This window comes from Macaca fascicularis, chromosome 13 (genome assembly GCF_037993035.2).
Source record: "Macaca fascicularis isolate 582-1 chromosome 13, T2T-MFA8v1.1".
NCBI lineage: Eukaryota > Metazoa > Chordata > Mammalia > Primates > Cercopithecidae > Macaca > Macaca fascicularis.
Genome location: NC_088387.1, coordinates 60050752 through 60065394, shown reverse-complemented (window position 1 = coordinate 60065394; position 14643 = coordinate 60050752). Strand labels below are relative to the sequence as shown.

General features: G+C 43.4%; 1 protein-coding gene across 2 annotated transcripts in view; it reads right to left on the bottom strand.

Annotated features, from left to right (window-relative positions):
• FAM161A (FAM161 centrosomal protein A) overlaps positions 1-7736 on the bottom strand; it is a 39647-nt gene extending 31911 nt beyond the window's left edge. The window contains exon 1 of one of the 2 annotated variants that reach the window (XM_045369223.2): positions 5589-7736. In XM_045369223.2, the coding sequence (XP_045225158.1) occupies positions 5589-5663 (75 nt within the window). In that variant the 5' untranslated portion in view covers positions 5664-7736. Of the gene's footprint in view, positions 1-168; positions 424-5588 lie in introns of those variants that run through there. The other variant, XM_045369224.2, reaches the window with a different exon arrangement.
• Between the last annotated feature and the right edge of the window lie 6907 nt (positions 7737-14643).

Below are 14643 nucleotides of genomic sequence, written 5' to 3'. Positions count from 1 at the left end.
ACTGAGGCCGAGGCTGCCGCTCCCTATCTACTCCCTCCCTATCTACCCCTCTCTATCCTTTGCCCTCCTCCCGCTCCCCAGCCCTAGGACAGGCCCCCTCCGGTCAGTATTTTCCTCGTTATGCGTTGCACATCGTCGAGAATCCATCTCTAAGGTCTGAGCCCTTACCAAACCTTTGTTCTCCTGTATGGGTGTGAGCACCAGCAAAGTCTCCCACGTCCCCACTTCCTTCAGGCTGCTCTTTGTTTTGGCTAAACAGTTCCTTCCAGTGCTGGAACAGATGCTGGCTGGGTTCTAAGCAGAAGCCAGAGCTAGAACCATGGGATATGGACCGCCAGGTATGGCCAAGTGTCCAGGGGAGCAATTTCCAGTCAGTCACGGCAGCCAGTTTTGTGGCTACAAAACTGCCTCAGCCTCCGGAGTGGCTGGGATTACAGGCGCCCTCCCGGGAGGCGGAGATTGCAGGTAGCCCGGATCTTGCCTCTGCATTCCAGCCTGGGCAATAAAGCAAGACTCCGTCTCAAAAACAACAACAAAAAAGTATTGATAAGGAATTAGAGCACATGAATTATAAATACTGAAATATACTATTCTCTTTACTGTAAATTCCTCATGGACAATTGCTTCTCTCAGAATGCTTTGGTTGGTTTATGCTGTACTCCTATATTTGTGGCCAACTTATGGTTGCGATTAACAACCTAGTTCCAACATGAATGTTGGTTAATATTTTTGTTTTTATTTATGATTAGGATGAGAGTGACATATCCGAGATATATGTCAGAATTTCACTTGTCAGTGTTATGAGCAACTTCTTTGCTGAAATAGATAATACTTTTCTAACACTGGAAGAATTTTTCTTAATTTTTTCTGCAAGTCACAATGTAAAGGCTACAGATAACACAAACTTTTAAGTTTACTGTGCATTATTAATATTTTCCACATCAGTTTCTTAAGTTTAAATGTCCAATTTTTAGCATTTGCTGATTTCCATGATGTCAATACTCCCATCATGGCCAATTTCAAGCCACCAATATGACATCACTTAACGCGAATTTGAGAAAAGACGTCTAGTAGCACACCGTTATATAGTATTTCCACCATACAGATACAGTAGATGCAAGGAACATAAGAGAAAGTGAAGAGTTTTAAGAAATTATCTTTGGGCCGGGCGCGGTGGCTCAAGCCTGTAATCCCAGCACTTTGGGAGGCTGAGACGGGCGGATCACGAGGTCAGGAGATCGAGACCATCCTGGCGAACACGGTGAAACCCCGTCTCTACTAAAAAAAAAAAATACAAAAAACTAGCCGGGCGAGGTGGCGGGCGCCTGTAGTCCCAGATACTTGGGAGGCTGAGGCAGGAGAATGGAGTAAACCCGGGAGGCGGAGCTTGCAGTGAGCTGAGATCCAGCCACTGCACTCCAGCCTGGGCGACAGAGAGAGACTCCGTCTCCAAAAAAGAAAAAAAGAAATTGTCTTTGTTTTTGACATAATTTATTGTAATTAACAAAACAATTTTTTTTTTAAGATGGAGTCACCTTGTTGCCCAGGCTGGAGTGCAGTGGTGCGATCTTGGCTCACTGCAACCTCCGCCTCCCAGGTTCAAGTGATTCTCCTGCCTCAGCCTCCCGAGTAGCTGGGACTACAGGCGCCTACCACCACACATGGCACATGTTGTATTTTTAGTAGAGGGTGGGGTTTCACCATGTTGGCCAGGCTGGTCTCAAAATCCTGACCTCAGGTAATCCGCCTGCTTTGGCCTCCCAAAGTACTGGGATTATAGGCATGAGCCACCACACCCAGCCAAGTTAGACATTATAAAAGAAAAATAACTAGAAAAGCCTTTTTAGTTGGGAAATTTAAAACTCTTCAAAAAACAATTTGTGCATACAGAAAAAGTCGTGGCAGAAATTATATAGAGAGTCAAATAATAACAAAAATACAGTGTGTCAAAATGCCTTAAATGTAAAATGATGCAGCCACTTTTATTTAAAAGTTTAGGCCTTCTTTCTCCCACTGTCGCTCATGTTCTTCCTTTCCATCTTGGGCCTGGCAGAATGGCTCCTGCAAAGAAGGGTGGCAAGAAGATGAGCTGTTCTGCCATCAACAAGGTAGTGACTCAAGAACGCACTTGGGTCACTAGCTCACATGCATGGAGTGGGCTTTAAGAAGCATGCCCTGTGGGCATTCAAAGAGATTCAGAAATTTGCCATGAAGATGGGCACTCCAGATATGTGCACTGATACCAGGCTTAACACAGCTATCAGGGCCAAAGGAATAAGGAATGTCTAACACCATGTACATGTGCGATTGTTCAGAAAACATAACAAAGATGAAAATTCACCAAACAAGCTCTATACTCTGGTTACCTGTATACCTGTTACCACTTTCAAAAATCTAGATAGTCAGTGTGGATGAGAACTAACTGCCAATCATCATATATGTCAAATAAAGCTATAAATCCGCTAAAAGTAATTGTGACGGTTCCTCTGAAAGTTGAACATACAATTACTATATGACTCACTCCTAGGTATACAGCAAAGATAATTGAAGACATGTTCACACAAAAACTTGTGCAATGTGGAAGAAAATGAAGTAACTAAGGTGAAGGCTTTCTAAAGTGGAGTCAGGAAATTGCTAGGGGATTGCATTCACACCTGGTAAAAAGTCAAACCACAGAATAGACTTGTAGAAACAACTGAAGTCAGTAAGTATCTGCCAGCCTTCATTATCTCTCAGCGGTGAGTACCCTAATTAACCAACCAATCAGAATGGGTTTGCGATTTAAGATTTCCGCCCAGCCAATGAACTGCCTCTGAAAACTTCTGGGAATCCCCTATTTTAAAAAACCCTCTCCTGTGCTTGCCTTATGAGACACTATTCAGGCCTGCTCTGATTCAGTGTATGTGAATTGCAATTCTTTGTTTCCCAAATAAATTAAATGATATTTCCTATTTCCTTTGACCTCTGTGTCTCAATTTTTTTTTTTTTTTTTTTTTGTCACCCATGCTGAGATGCAGTGGCATGATCTCAGCCCACAGAAACGTCTGCCTCCTGGGCTCAAAAGATCCTCCCATCTCAGCCTCCAGAGTAGCTGGGACTGTAGGCACGGGCCACTACACCCAACTTATTATTATTATTTTGTAGGGTTTCACTTCTGTTGCCAGGCTGGTCTTGGGCTCAAGCGATCCGCCCTCCTCAGCCTCCCAAAGTGCTGGGATTACAGGCATGAACCAACATGCCCAGCCTCGATCTTTGTTGTAGTTTACACAAATGTTCATCGCAGCATTAATAGGAGCCACTCCTTCAACTGTTGAATGGATAAACAAAATGTGTTGTATGCATACAATGAAATGTTACTGAGCCACTCCCCCAACAAGTGGACTTTCCCTCTGGTCCAGGAGGTCCAATGCACTTTGGGTTAGGCAGGAATCTCAGAGCTCAGAAGCAAAATGACTTTCCAAGAAACAAGTGCAAGACGAGATCATTGGTTCAGCAACAAACATGCTACTGAAGGAGCTGAAATTTGCAGGATGCCTAGAAAAAAAAGGCAGACACAAGCAAAGTAAATTTGGAGGCTAATAAAGACTTAGATAACAATATGAATAATGGAAATCCTTGGGTTTGAAGAAGATGTTGTGATTGAGTTTATATTCAACCAAGTGGAAGTGGAGACCTGAACCAAAATGAAAGTTATTCCTTGCATCTCAAGTGTAACATCATCATTGTATTAGGTCTCAGCAGAATGGACATCCCAATGTCACACTGCACTCCCTTATGTGTGTTTGGAAAATCCAGACTCCAAAATGATACAAAGCAATCTGACTGGGTTTTTGAATGAAATAATTACTAGAGAATTATGGGAGAACTGTAGTCCCTGCTGTTAAGTGCACAAGAAGACATCACTGGAATCTGTTCTGCTTTCCTAGAACTGGAGGAGGAGGAAGAGGAGGAGGAGGAGGACAGATAGAACAAGAAAAAAATTGGTGTCTATGAAAAAGCAATATAAAGAGAAAAATAAGGATAAGGAAGAAAAAAGAAAGCAGAGACAAGGGGGAGAGGTCTTAAAGCCCAAGAAAATGTAAATTCAGATCTCCTTCTCCTAAAAGAGGATCCTACCCTGTCAGGAGCAAGATAATGCACAGTCATTTTCAATCTCCCCATCACAGAACCAAGAGGCAGAGAGCTTCCCCAGCTCCAGAAAAGGAGAAAACTCTAGCACTACAAGAACCTTTCAAGAAAGTGAAAGAACCTAGTACAAAAGGCCGTTTCTACTAGTGACAGCTGAAAGTTCCCAAACGTGCACTTGTACCAGAGCAAGTAACGAACCTTCTCCAGAAACAAACAAACAAATCTGAAAAGTTAAAGAAGATTCAACCAAGATCTCTGTCATTTTCCAAATCAATATCACAGATGCGTCTGGCTTTCCTTATCATACTTTCTTTAGATGGCACCATTGATCCCATCAAGATGATATTCACCTACAAGAACAAAAGGGCCAATAAAGTGGCCATCCCCTTGAAGGAGTCCACCAAGCCATAGAGGGAGCAGATCTCCAGTGAGATGAAAAAGGCACTCATCAGCATCCTGTCTAGGAGTAGCTCGTTGTCCTCTTGTTTCCAGGAACCACCAGAGAAGCCTCCCAAGACGACATCCAGCGCCCCCTGAAAAACTAGTAAGTTCTTTCCTTCAGCAAATCCTTGAAGGTGAGTGTGCACTGGCTGTCGCCTCCAGCAAGTCCACTGCCAAAAATGCATCATTCCCCAATACCCCAGCCAAACTATATAAGAAAAAGTTGTGGTTTTGCTGCTCCACGAAGAACTTAGTAAAGTGACAAAATGTGAAGGTACTTAGAAAAAAAGAGTCCCCTTCATCAGCACCCAAAGGCAAGAAAAGTTGAGTTATCCGAATCAGAAGATAAAGGTAGCAAAATGGCTGCCACAGATTCTGTGCAGCAGAGATACCAATATAGATGACAAAATCAGCAGTCTTCATCTGACTTTGCTCCTCTCCTCAGATGATGGTGAGCAAGTCAAGAAGTTCCGTGTGAAAAATAGGCAGGCAGGCAGGCAGCTCCCCAGAGTGCCTCTTCATCACCATGAAAGCACCAGAAGACGTCCTCTTTTTTTTTTTTTTTTTTTTTTTTTTTTTTTTTTTTGAGACGGAGTCTCGCTCTGCCGCCCAGGCTGGAGTGCAGTGGCCGGATCTCAGCTCACTGCAAGCTCCGCCTCCCGGGTTCACGCCATTCTCCTGCCTCAGCCTCCCGAGTAGTTGGGACTACAGGCGCCCGCCACCGCGCCCGGCTAGTTTTTTGTATTTTTTTAGTAGAGACGGGGTTTCACCGTGTTAGCCAGGATGGTCTCGATCTCCTGACCTCGTGATCCGCCCGTCTCGGCCTCCCAAAGTGCTGGGATTACAGGCTTGAGCCACCGCGCCCGGCCAAGACGTCCTCTTATGCTAGATGGAAGAGAAGTCCCTCCCCAGCACCCACCAGAAGGCACATTTTCCTTCTTTCACTCCTCCTCAGCTGCAGCACAGGTCTCTTGATACCACCACCAGGAAGGGCTGCTTTTCCTTCCATTAACACTCACCTTCCTCAAGAAGATACTCTCCTCCAAAACTGAGGAGATACTCTTCTCCACCTCAGCTTCCAAAACAAAGGGCATCACTTTCTCCACCCACAAAGCACAGGATCTTCCATTCTTCAGTTCCCAAACAAAGGATTTCCCAAGTCACCAAGAGATGTTCTCTTTCATCATCATCAAAGCACAGGAAAGGGTCTACCTGGAAGGCACAACCAAATGAAGCTCCTTGGACTTCCTCAAGTCCTATCCCCATCTGTCTCACAATCTCTTGAGCCAGAAGCTGAAGAAGAAAAAACAAAACACAAACAACCCAGAACCTCCATCCTCTGTCCAGGCTTAGTCATCCTCTACTCTACAAACTGGTCACGAGTGCGACTGCTCAAACATCAAGCCCACCACAGGCAAGGAATTCCTATGAAGAAGGAGTCAGAAAAAAAGAATGGGACAAGCAATATAAAAAGGATAAGAAATACATGAAGCACAAAAAACATGAGAAGGAAAAGCCTGTGGGGGCAGCTAGCCCTAATGGCCTAATGGCTGTAACTCCTGCAGCCATTGCTATTCCCACAACAATTCTTGTGCTGTTCAGCACAAGAACTAGTGGCAGAGCACAAGCCAAAGGAGACCGAAAATGAAGCTGAACATAACTTTGATGACATAGAAAAGCACCTGCGTGAAAAGGTCCTGAGATCAAACAGGGAAGGCTCAAATGCTCCCACAGTCTTAGATGGAAATATTTGTTATTGAGTAAGTTTTATTTGGTTTGTATGCAATTCATTTCAAAATTGCAAAACTGTGTTTGAGCTTTAGACTATAACATTTGTTGTAATAATTGCTATTTTGGCTGTCACGGTGGCTCACGCCTGTAATCCCAGCACTTTGGGGGGCTGAGACGGGTGGATCACCTGAGGTCAGGAGTTCAAGACCAGCCTGGCCAACATAATGAAACCCCGTCTCTACTAAAAATACAAACGAGTTAACCAGGCGTGGTGGCAGGCGCCTATAACCCCAGCTATTCTGGAGGCTACGGCAGGAGAATCACTTGAACCCGAGAGGCGGAGGTTGCAGGGAGCTGAGAACCTGCCATTGCACTCTAGCCTGGGTGACAAGAGTGGAACTCCATCTCAAAAAAAAAAAAAAAGAAAAAGAAAAATTGCTACGTCGAAGTTCACCACATTTAAAAATAAATAAATAAATAAATAAATAAATAAATAAATAAATAAATAAAAGATGCAGGGGTTTACATTGGGGGAAAAAAAAGGCTTTAACTACTGATACATACTCCAAGGTGGATGAACCTTAAAATATAATGCAAAGTAAAAGGTGCCAGACACAAAAGGCCACATATTATATGATTCCATTTATATGGAACATTCAGGATAGGAAAATTCATAAAGACAGAAAGTATTTAGTGGTTGCCAGGGGCTGGAGAGAAAGGAAATGAGGTGTGATTGTTAAAGGGAAGGGAGTGTCTGTGTGGGAGGATGAAAATGTTCTGGAATTAGATAGTGGTGATGGTAGTTGTACAACTCTGAACATACTAAAAACCACTAAATTGCATACAAAAACAACAACAAACAAAAGCTTTAAAAAGTGTTTTGTTGTCTGGGTGCGGCAGCCCACACCTGTAATCCCAGAACTTTGGGAGGCTAAGGCAGGCAGATCACTCAAGGTCAGGAGTTTGAGACCAGCCTGGCTAACATGGTGAAACCATTTTAGTCTCTACCAAAAATACAAAAAAAATTAGCTGGGCATGCTGGCGTGCGACTGTAATCTCAGTTACTGGGGAGGCTGAAGCGGGAGAATTGCTTGAAGCCAGGAGGCAGAGGTTGCAGTGAGCTGAAATTGTGCCACTCCACTCCAGCCTGGGTGAAAGAGTGAAACTCCATCTAAAGAAAAAAGAAGAAGTGTTTTGTCTTTTGACAGTTTAACTAGGAGGTGTCTAAATATGGATCTCTTTAAGTTTGTTGAGCTTTTTGGATGAGCAGATTCATATTTTTCATCAAATTCAGGGAGTTTAAAATACTCATGGCCCAGCGCGGTGGCTCACACCTGTAATCCTAGCACTTTGGGAGGCCAAGGCAGGTGGATCACCTGAGGTCAGGAGTTCAAGACCAGCCTGGCCAACATGAAGAGACCCTGTCTCTACTAAAAATACAAAAATTAGCTGGGTATAGTGGCAAGCGCTTATAATCCCAGCTACTCAGGAGGCTGAGGCAGGATAATTGCTTGAACCCAGGAGGTGGAGGTTGCAGTGAGCCGAGATTGTGCCATTGCACTCCAGCCCGGGCAACAAGAGCCAAACTCTGTCAAAAAAACCAACCAACCAAACAAACAAAAAACTAATTCTGCCACTTTTTCTCTCTTATTTCTTCTGGGACTCCCATTATGAGTATGTTGGAACACTTGATGGGGAGTCCCACAGATCTCTGAGGATGTGATCATTTTTCTTCGTTCTTTTTTCTTCTTGTTCCTTCAGACCTGGTCATCTCTGTTGACCTACCTCCAAGTGTGCTGATTCTCTTCTGCAAGTTCAAATCTGCTGAGTGCCTTCAGTGGATTTTTCATGTCAGTTATTGTACTTTTCAACTTCAGAAGTTTTTTTAAATTATAATTTCTATCTCTTTATTGATATTCTCTTTTTGCAAGACATCATTCTCATAAATAATTTGGTTAGGTTTTTAACCCTAGTTTCCTTTAGTTCTTTGAACATATTTATAGTAGCAGATTTAAAATCTCTATTATATGCACAGCATCTGGGCTTCCTCAGGGACAGTTTATATTGACTGTTCTTTCCCTCCACATATGAGCCATACTTTCTTGTTTCTTTGTGTGGCTCATAATTTTTGCTAAAAACTAGACATCTTGAACATGCCAGCCCCAAATGTTCCCAGTTAAATGCAGCCAAATAAGTGATCTCAGAATAACTGCCCATCTGGGTCTAGGTGCCCCACAAAATCATATGAAATAATGTTGTTTAAAGCCACTAAGTTTGAGGGAGGAGTTGGTTATACATGAATTGAATAGTCACTGATTCACCATTCTACTATATAGACATTGAGTTGTTTACAGTTTTTCGCTATTACAAAAAAAAATTTTTAAGCTACCCCTTGCATACTGATGGGACAACTATATGTTGTCATCCATGCTCTGGGAGATCCTTATGGGATCAGGCTGAGGCCAGATTCCAGGGGAAACCTTAAGATTGCTTCACTTCTTCCCCTATCTTGTGCTGCTTCTCTCCCTTCTAAAACTCCCTTTTAGATTTATCTTGATGCTACTTCCTTAACACATTACACAAAGGAGAAAAAGTTACATGGAAAATTTGAGAAAGTAATGGCTACTTTGAAAATAGAGATCTTGGTTACACTGGGATTATGGGTGCATTAGCTCATGCATGTAATCCCAACACTTTGGGAGGACAAAGCAGGAAGGAGCATAGCTTGAGCCCATGGGTTCTAGACCAGCCTGGGCAACATAGTGAGACACCAGCTCAAAAAAAAAAAAAAAAAAAAAAAAGTGGTCATGGGCCCAACCCCATGCAATTTACTGGTCTTACCGTGCTCCCCACTACTCTGATACAGCTTTTTTTTTTTTTCGTTTGTTTTTTTGTTTGTTTTTTTGAGATGGAGTCTCGCTCTGTTGCCAGGCTGGAGTGCAGTGGCACGATCTCGGCTCACTGCAACCTCCGCCTCCCAGGTTCAAGCAATTCTCCTGCCTCAGCCTCCTGAGCAGATGGGACTACAGGCACACGCCACCACGCCCGGCTAATTTTTGTATTTTTAGTAAAGACGGGGTTTCACCATCTTGGCCAGGGTGGTGTCTATCTCTTGACGTTGTGATCCACCTGCCTCAGCCTCCCAAAGTGCTGGGATTACAGGCGTGAGATACAGCTGGTTTTAAAGAACAGCGGAATGGCTTTTTGAAGACTCAATTACAGTGCCAGCTAGGTGGCAACTTTGACTTTGCAGGGCTGGGACATTCTCCAGAGGCTGTATACTCTGAATTATTACCCAATATACAGTTGTTCTCCCATAGCCAGAATTCATGGGTCTAGGAATCAAGAGGTGGAAATGGAAGTGGTACCATTTACTACTACACCCAGTGACCCACTAATACAATTTTTGCTTCCTGTTCTTGTGACTTTGTGCTCTTCTGGTCTAGAGGTCTTAGTTCCAGACGGAGGGATGCTTCCACCAGGAGACATAACAAAGATTCCACTGAAATGGAAAGTTAAGTTGGCCACTTGGCCTTGTTTGGCTCCTTATGCACCTTTGAATGAACATGTGGAGGGAGTTACAGTGCTGGCTGGGGTGACTGATACTGACTACCAAGGGGAAACTGAATTACTTCTCCACAATAGAGGAAAGGAAGAGCATGTCTGGAATACAGGAGATCCCTTAGGCTGTCTCTTAGTATTACCATGCTCTGTGATTACGGCCGATGGAAAATAATAACCGCCCAATTAAGGTGGAACTACTAATGGCCCAGACCCTTCAGAATGATTTGGATCACCCCACTGAGGAAAAGACCACTAACAGTCAAGGTGCTTGCTGAAGACAAAGGGAAAACAGAGCATGTAATAGAAGGTAGTTATCAATAATAGCTACAACCAAAATCACATTACAGAAATGAGTGCTGTAATTGTCATGAGTAGTTCCTCATTTGTCATGAGTATGGATGTGGATATATATACATATACTTTCCTCTCATTATTTCCTTATCCCATAATAACGTAAGGTGTATTTTTTGTATTACAGTATTTGGGTTATGGGGTATCAAGAATAGTAAGACTTCACTCGGTGACTTTAACTCTTCTTCTGAGGAAGGGGTTAGTGTGTTTTTGGTCCTACACAGGATAGTTGTATCATGTCAGCTGGATTTATGACCACATTATTACCTTATTTGAAGGTTTAAGTATGCTTTAAGATGTATATGATGGCCAAGTTGACAGTGGGTGGATTTATGATGCCTAATGTGTTAACCTGGCCAAGGGATGGTATTTGGTTAAAACATTTCTGGGAGTGTCTGTGAAGATGTTTCTGAAGATTAACATTTGAATTGGTGAACTGAATAAAGCAGATAGCCCCACCCCAATGTTGGTGAGCATCATCCAATCTGTTGAGAGGCTAAGAAAAAGGTGGCTGACCGTGGGCTCAGGCTGGGCATGGTGGCTCACGCCTGTAATCCCAGTATTTTGGGAGGCTGAGGCAGGTGGACCAACTGCGTTCAGGAGTTCAAGACCAGCCTGGGCAACATGGTGACATCCCGTCTCTACTAAAAAAAAAACCAAAACAACAAAAATGAGCTGGATGTGGTGGCGCGTGCCTGTAATCTTAGCTACTCGGGAGGCCAAGGCATGAGAATTGCTTGAACCCAGGAGGTGGAAGTTGCAGCGAGCCGGGATTGTGCCATCGCAATTCAGCCTGAGCAACAGAGCAAAACTGTCTCAAAAAAAAAAAAAAAAAAAAGAAAAAGAAAAAGGTGAAGGAAAGCTGAACTTGTTCTCTTGCTGAGTTGGGACACAAATCTACCTTCTGAGCTCCTAGTTCTTAGGCCTTCAGATCTGGACTAGAAATCTACACCATCGTCTTTCTGGCTTTCAGGTCTTTGAACTACACCACCAACTTTCCTAGGTCTCCAGTTGGCAGATGGCAGATTGTGGGATTTCTTGGCCTCCATAATTATGTGATCTAATACTGCATTATAAATCTTTCTAGAGACATATTTTTCTTTATCCTATTGGTTGTTTCTCTGGAGAACCCTAAGGCAGATGTGCTGCAACATATACTGTATCCCCTATGAAATATTCTTGCTAAAAGTTTAATCTGAATCTAAGCCTCTTTAGAACTAATTTTTTATTTTACAGGAAACAGAGAAACAAGAAAGAGGGAATCCAGATGACAGATACACAATAGCTAGTTAGGACTCATCAAAAAACTAATGCCATTAAACAAAAAAGTGGGTGAATGTAGATTAGAAACTCGTAAGACATAACTAAATACTATGTGTAAACCCCAAATGAATCTTGGTTTAAAACACAAGGCGGGCTGGGCACAGTGGCTCACGCCTATAATCCCAGCACTTTGGAAGGCTGAGGCAGGCGGATCACGAGGTCAGGAGTTCGAGACCAGCCTGACCAACATGGTGAAACCCCGTTTCTACTAAAAATACAAAAATTAGCCAGGTGTGGTGGCGTGCACCTGTAATCCCAGCTACTCAGGAGCCTGAGGCAGAATCACTTGAACCCGGGTGGTGAAGGTTGCAATGAGCCGAGATTGTGCCACTGCACTTCAGCCTGGATGACAGAGCGAGAAGTCTCAAAAACAAAACAAAACAAAAACAAAAACAAAAAAACCCCACAAGGTAGAAAAGACACTCTGAGGCAGGCGCGGTGGCTAATGACTGTAATCACAGCACTTTGGGAGGCTGAAGCAGGTGGATCACCTGAGGTCAGGAGTCCGAGACCAGCCTGGCCAACGTGGTGATACCCCGTCTCTACCAAAAAATACAAAAACTAGCCAGGTGTGGTGGCAGGCACCTGTAATCTCAGCTACTCAGCAGGCTGAGGCAGGAGAATTGCTTAAACCCAGGAGGCAGAGGTTGCAGTGAGCCGAGATCACGCCATTGCACTCCAGCCTGGGCGACAAGAGCTAAACTCCGTCTCAAAAAAAAAAAAAAAAAAAAGGAAAAAAAAGACACTCTAGAGCAAGCTTGTCCAACCCGCGGCCCACAAGCCGCAGGCAGCCCAGGACAGCTTTGAATGCGACCCAACACAAATTCATAAATTTTCTTAAAGCATTATATATATATGTATTTATTTATTTTAGCTCATCAGCTATTCTTAGTATTAGTGTATTTTATGGTTTGGCCCAAGAGAATTCATCATCATCCAACACGGCCCAGGGAAGCCAAAAGATTGGACACCCTTGCTCTAGAGACTGTCAGAAAAATCTGAACACGGATTGGGTGTTGGACATCACAGAATTGTTTTCTTACAATTGTTTTCCTTTTTTTTTTTTCCCTTGAGATGGATGTATTAATACAGTACTTCATAACCCTTTAACATGGGTAAAACTTACTTTTATTAGGTTCCCTTTGTGCTAGTTTTTGGGTGTTGCCTCAAACTGCAATGACTTCTATTTGTTACATAACTATAAAACAAGTCAATTACTAGCTAAATCTAAGTGGAGGGTAATACAATATTCATTCTACTCTTCAAACCTCCCAAGTAGCTGGGATTACAGGTGCCTGCCACCACACCCAGCTATTTTTTTTTTGTACCTTTAGTAGAAAGGTACAAAGGTACGACACTCCTTGTGAAATACCCAAGGAGATGGTAGCTGAAATACCAGATTGTGTACCTTTAGCAGAGACGGGGTTTCACCATGTTGGCAACACTGGTCTCAAACTCCTGACTCGTGATCCACCTGCCTCGGCCTCCCAAAGTGCTGGGATTACAGGCGTTGAGTGACCGCACCCGACTGGAAGAATCCTCTTTTAAGAATGTTGTTATATAAACTATTTGTATTATTTAGGCATAACCTAAGAACAAAAAGCTTTGTGCTGTTAGGCTGGGCATTGTGGCTCACGCCTATAATCCTAGCACTTGGGGAAGCCAAGGCAAGGATAGCTTGAGCCTAGGAATTCAACACCAGCCTGGGTAATACAGTGAGACCTCATCTCTACAAAAAAAAATACAAAAACTAGCCAGGCATGGTAGTGTGTGCCTATAGTCCCAGCCACTAGGGAGGCTGAGGTGGAAGGAATGCTTGAGCCTTGGAAAGTTGGGGCCATAGTGAGCCGTAGTTGTGCCACTGCGCTCCAGCCTGGGCAAAAGAGCAAGACCCTGTCTCAAAACACATAAAAGCACTTGGCTAGGCATAGTGGCTCATGCCTGTAATCCCAGCACTTTGGGAAGCCAAGATGATCACAAGGTCAGTTCAAGACCAGCCTAGCCAACATGGTAAAACCCCATCTCTACTAGAAATACAAAAACTAGCCAGGTGTGGTGGCGTGCACCTATAATCCCAGCTACTCAGGAGACTGGGGCAGGAGAATTCCTTTAAACCTGGGAGGCGGAGGTTGTGGTAAGCCAAGATGGCGCCACTGCACTCCAGCCTGGGTGACAGAGCGAGACTCCGTCTCAAAAAAACAACAAAAAACTTTTCTGCTATCTGGATGCAGTGGCACAGACCTGTATTGCTAGTTACTTGGGAGGCTGTGGCAGGATAACTTGAGCCCAGGAGTTTGAGGTTATAGTGAGCTATGATCTTTGCCCATGAATAGCCACCACACTCCTGCCAAGGCAACATGGCAAGGCACTGCCACTGAAAAACATCTTATGCTGAGTGACAAATGTTTAAATATGGATTAGGTAAGTATTTTGACTTACGATTTTAAGGTATACCTGATTCAACTATTTTATGGCAGCTAGAATTAACATTTTTCACACATTCTTAATTATCAAAAGGAAGAATAAATTGAAATACTGAATTCCAGATAGTACAGAAATCTTTATCTAAAAATATTAGACACTTACCAAGTTAGTTAACTATTCCAGTTCTGTGAATACAAAACGAGCTTCAGACTGTTTGGTCGAAATTCTTTCTCCACAATGCTAGAAAGGGGCCCAGTTGCTTTCATGACACTCCTTGTGAAATACCCAAGGAGATGGTAGCTGAAATACCAGATTGTGTAGGCCAAACTTGTGATCCACCTTAAAAGGTCTAGCCTTTACTCGAAGGCATGAAAGCTTTTACAAAAGGAGTGCTTGACTAAGTGCCTTTAATCCCAGGGCTTTAGAAGACCAAGGCAGGACTGTTTGAGGCCAGGAATTCAAAACCAGCCTGGGCAACATAGTGAGATCCTGCTTCTGGAAAAAAACAAAACAAAACGGGGGGATGGTGGCACACACCTGTAGCTGTAGCTATTTAAAAGAATAAAGCAGGATTCTTTATTCTTAGCTCAAGTCCAGGAGTTCAAGGCTGCAGTAACCTATGATCATACCACTGCACTCCAGCCTGGGTGACAAGCTTTTCTCTAAAAAAATAATCACTAG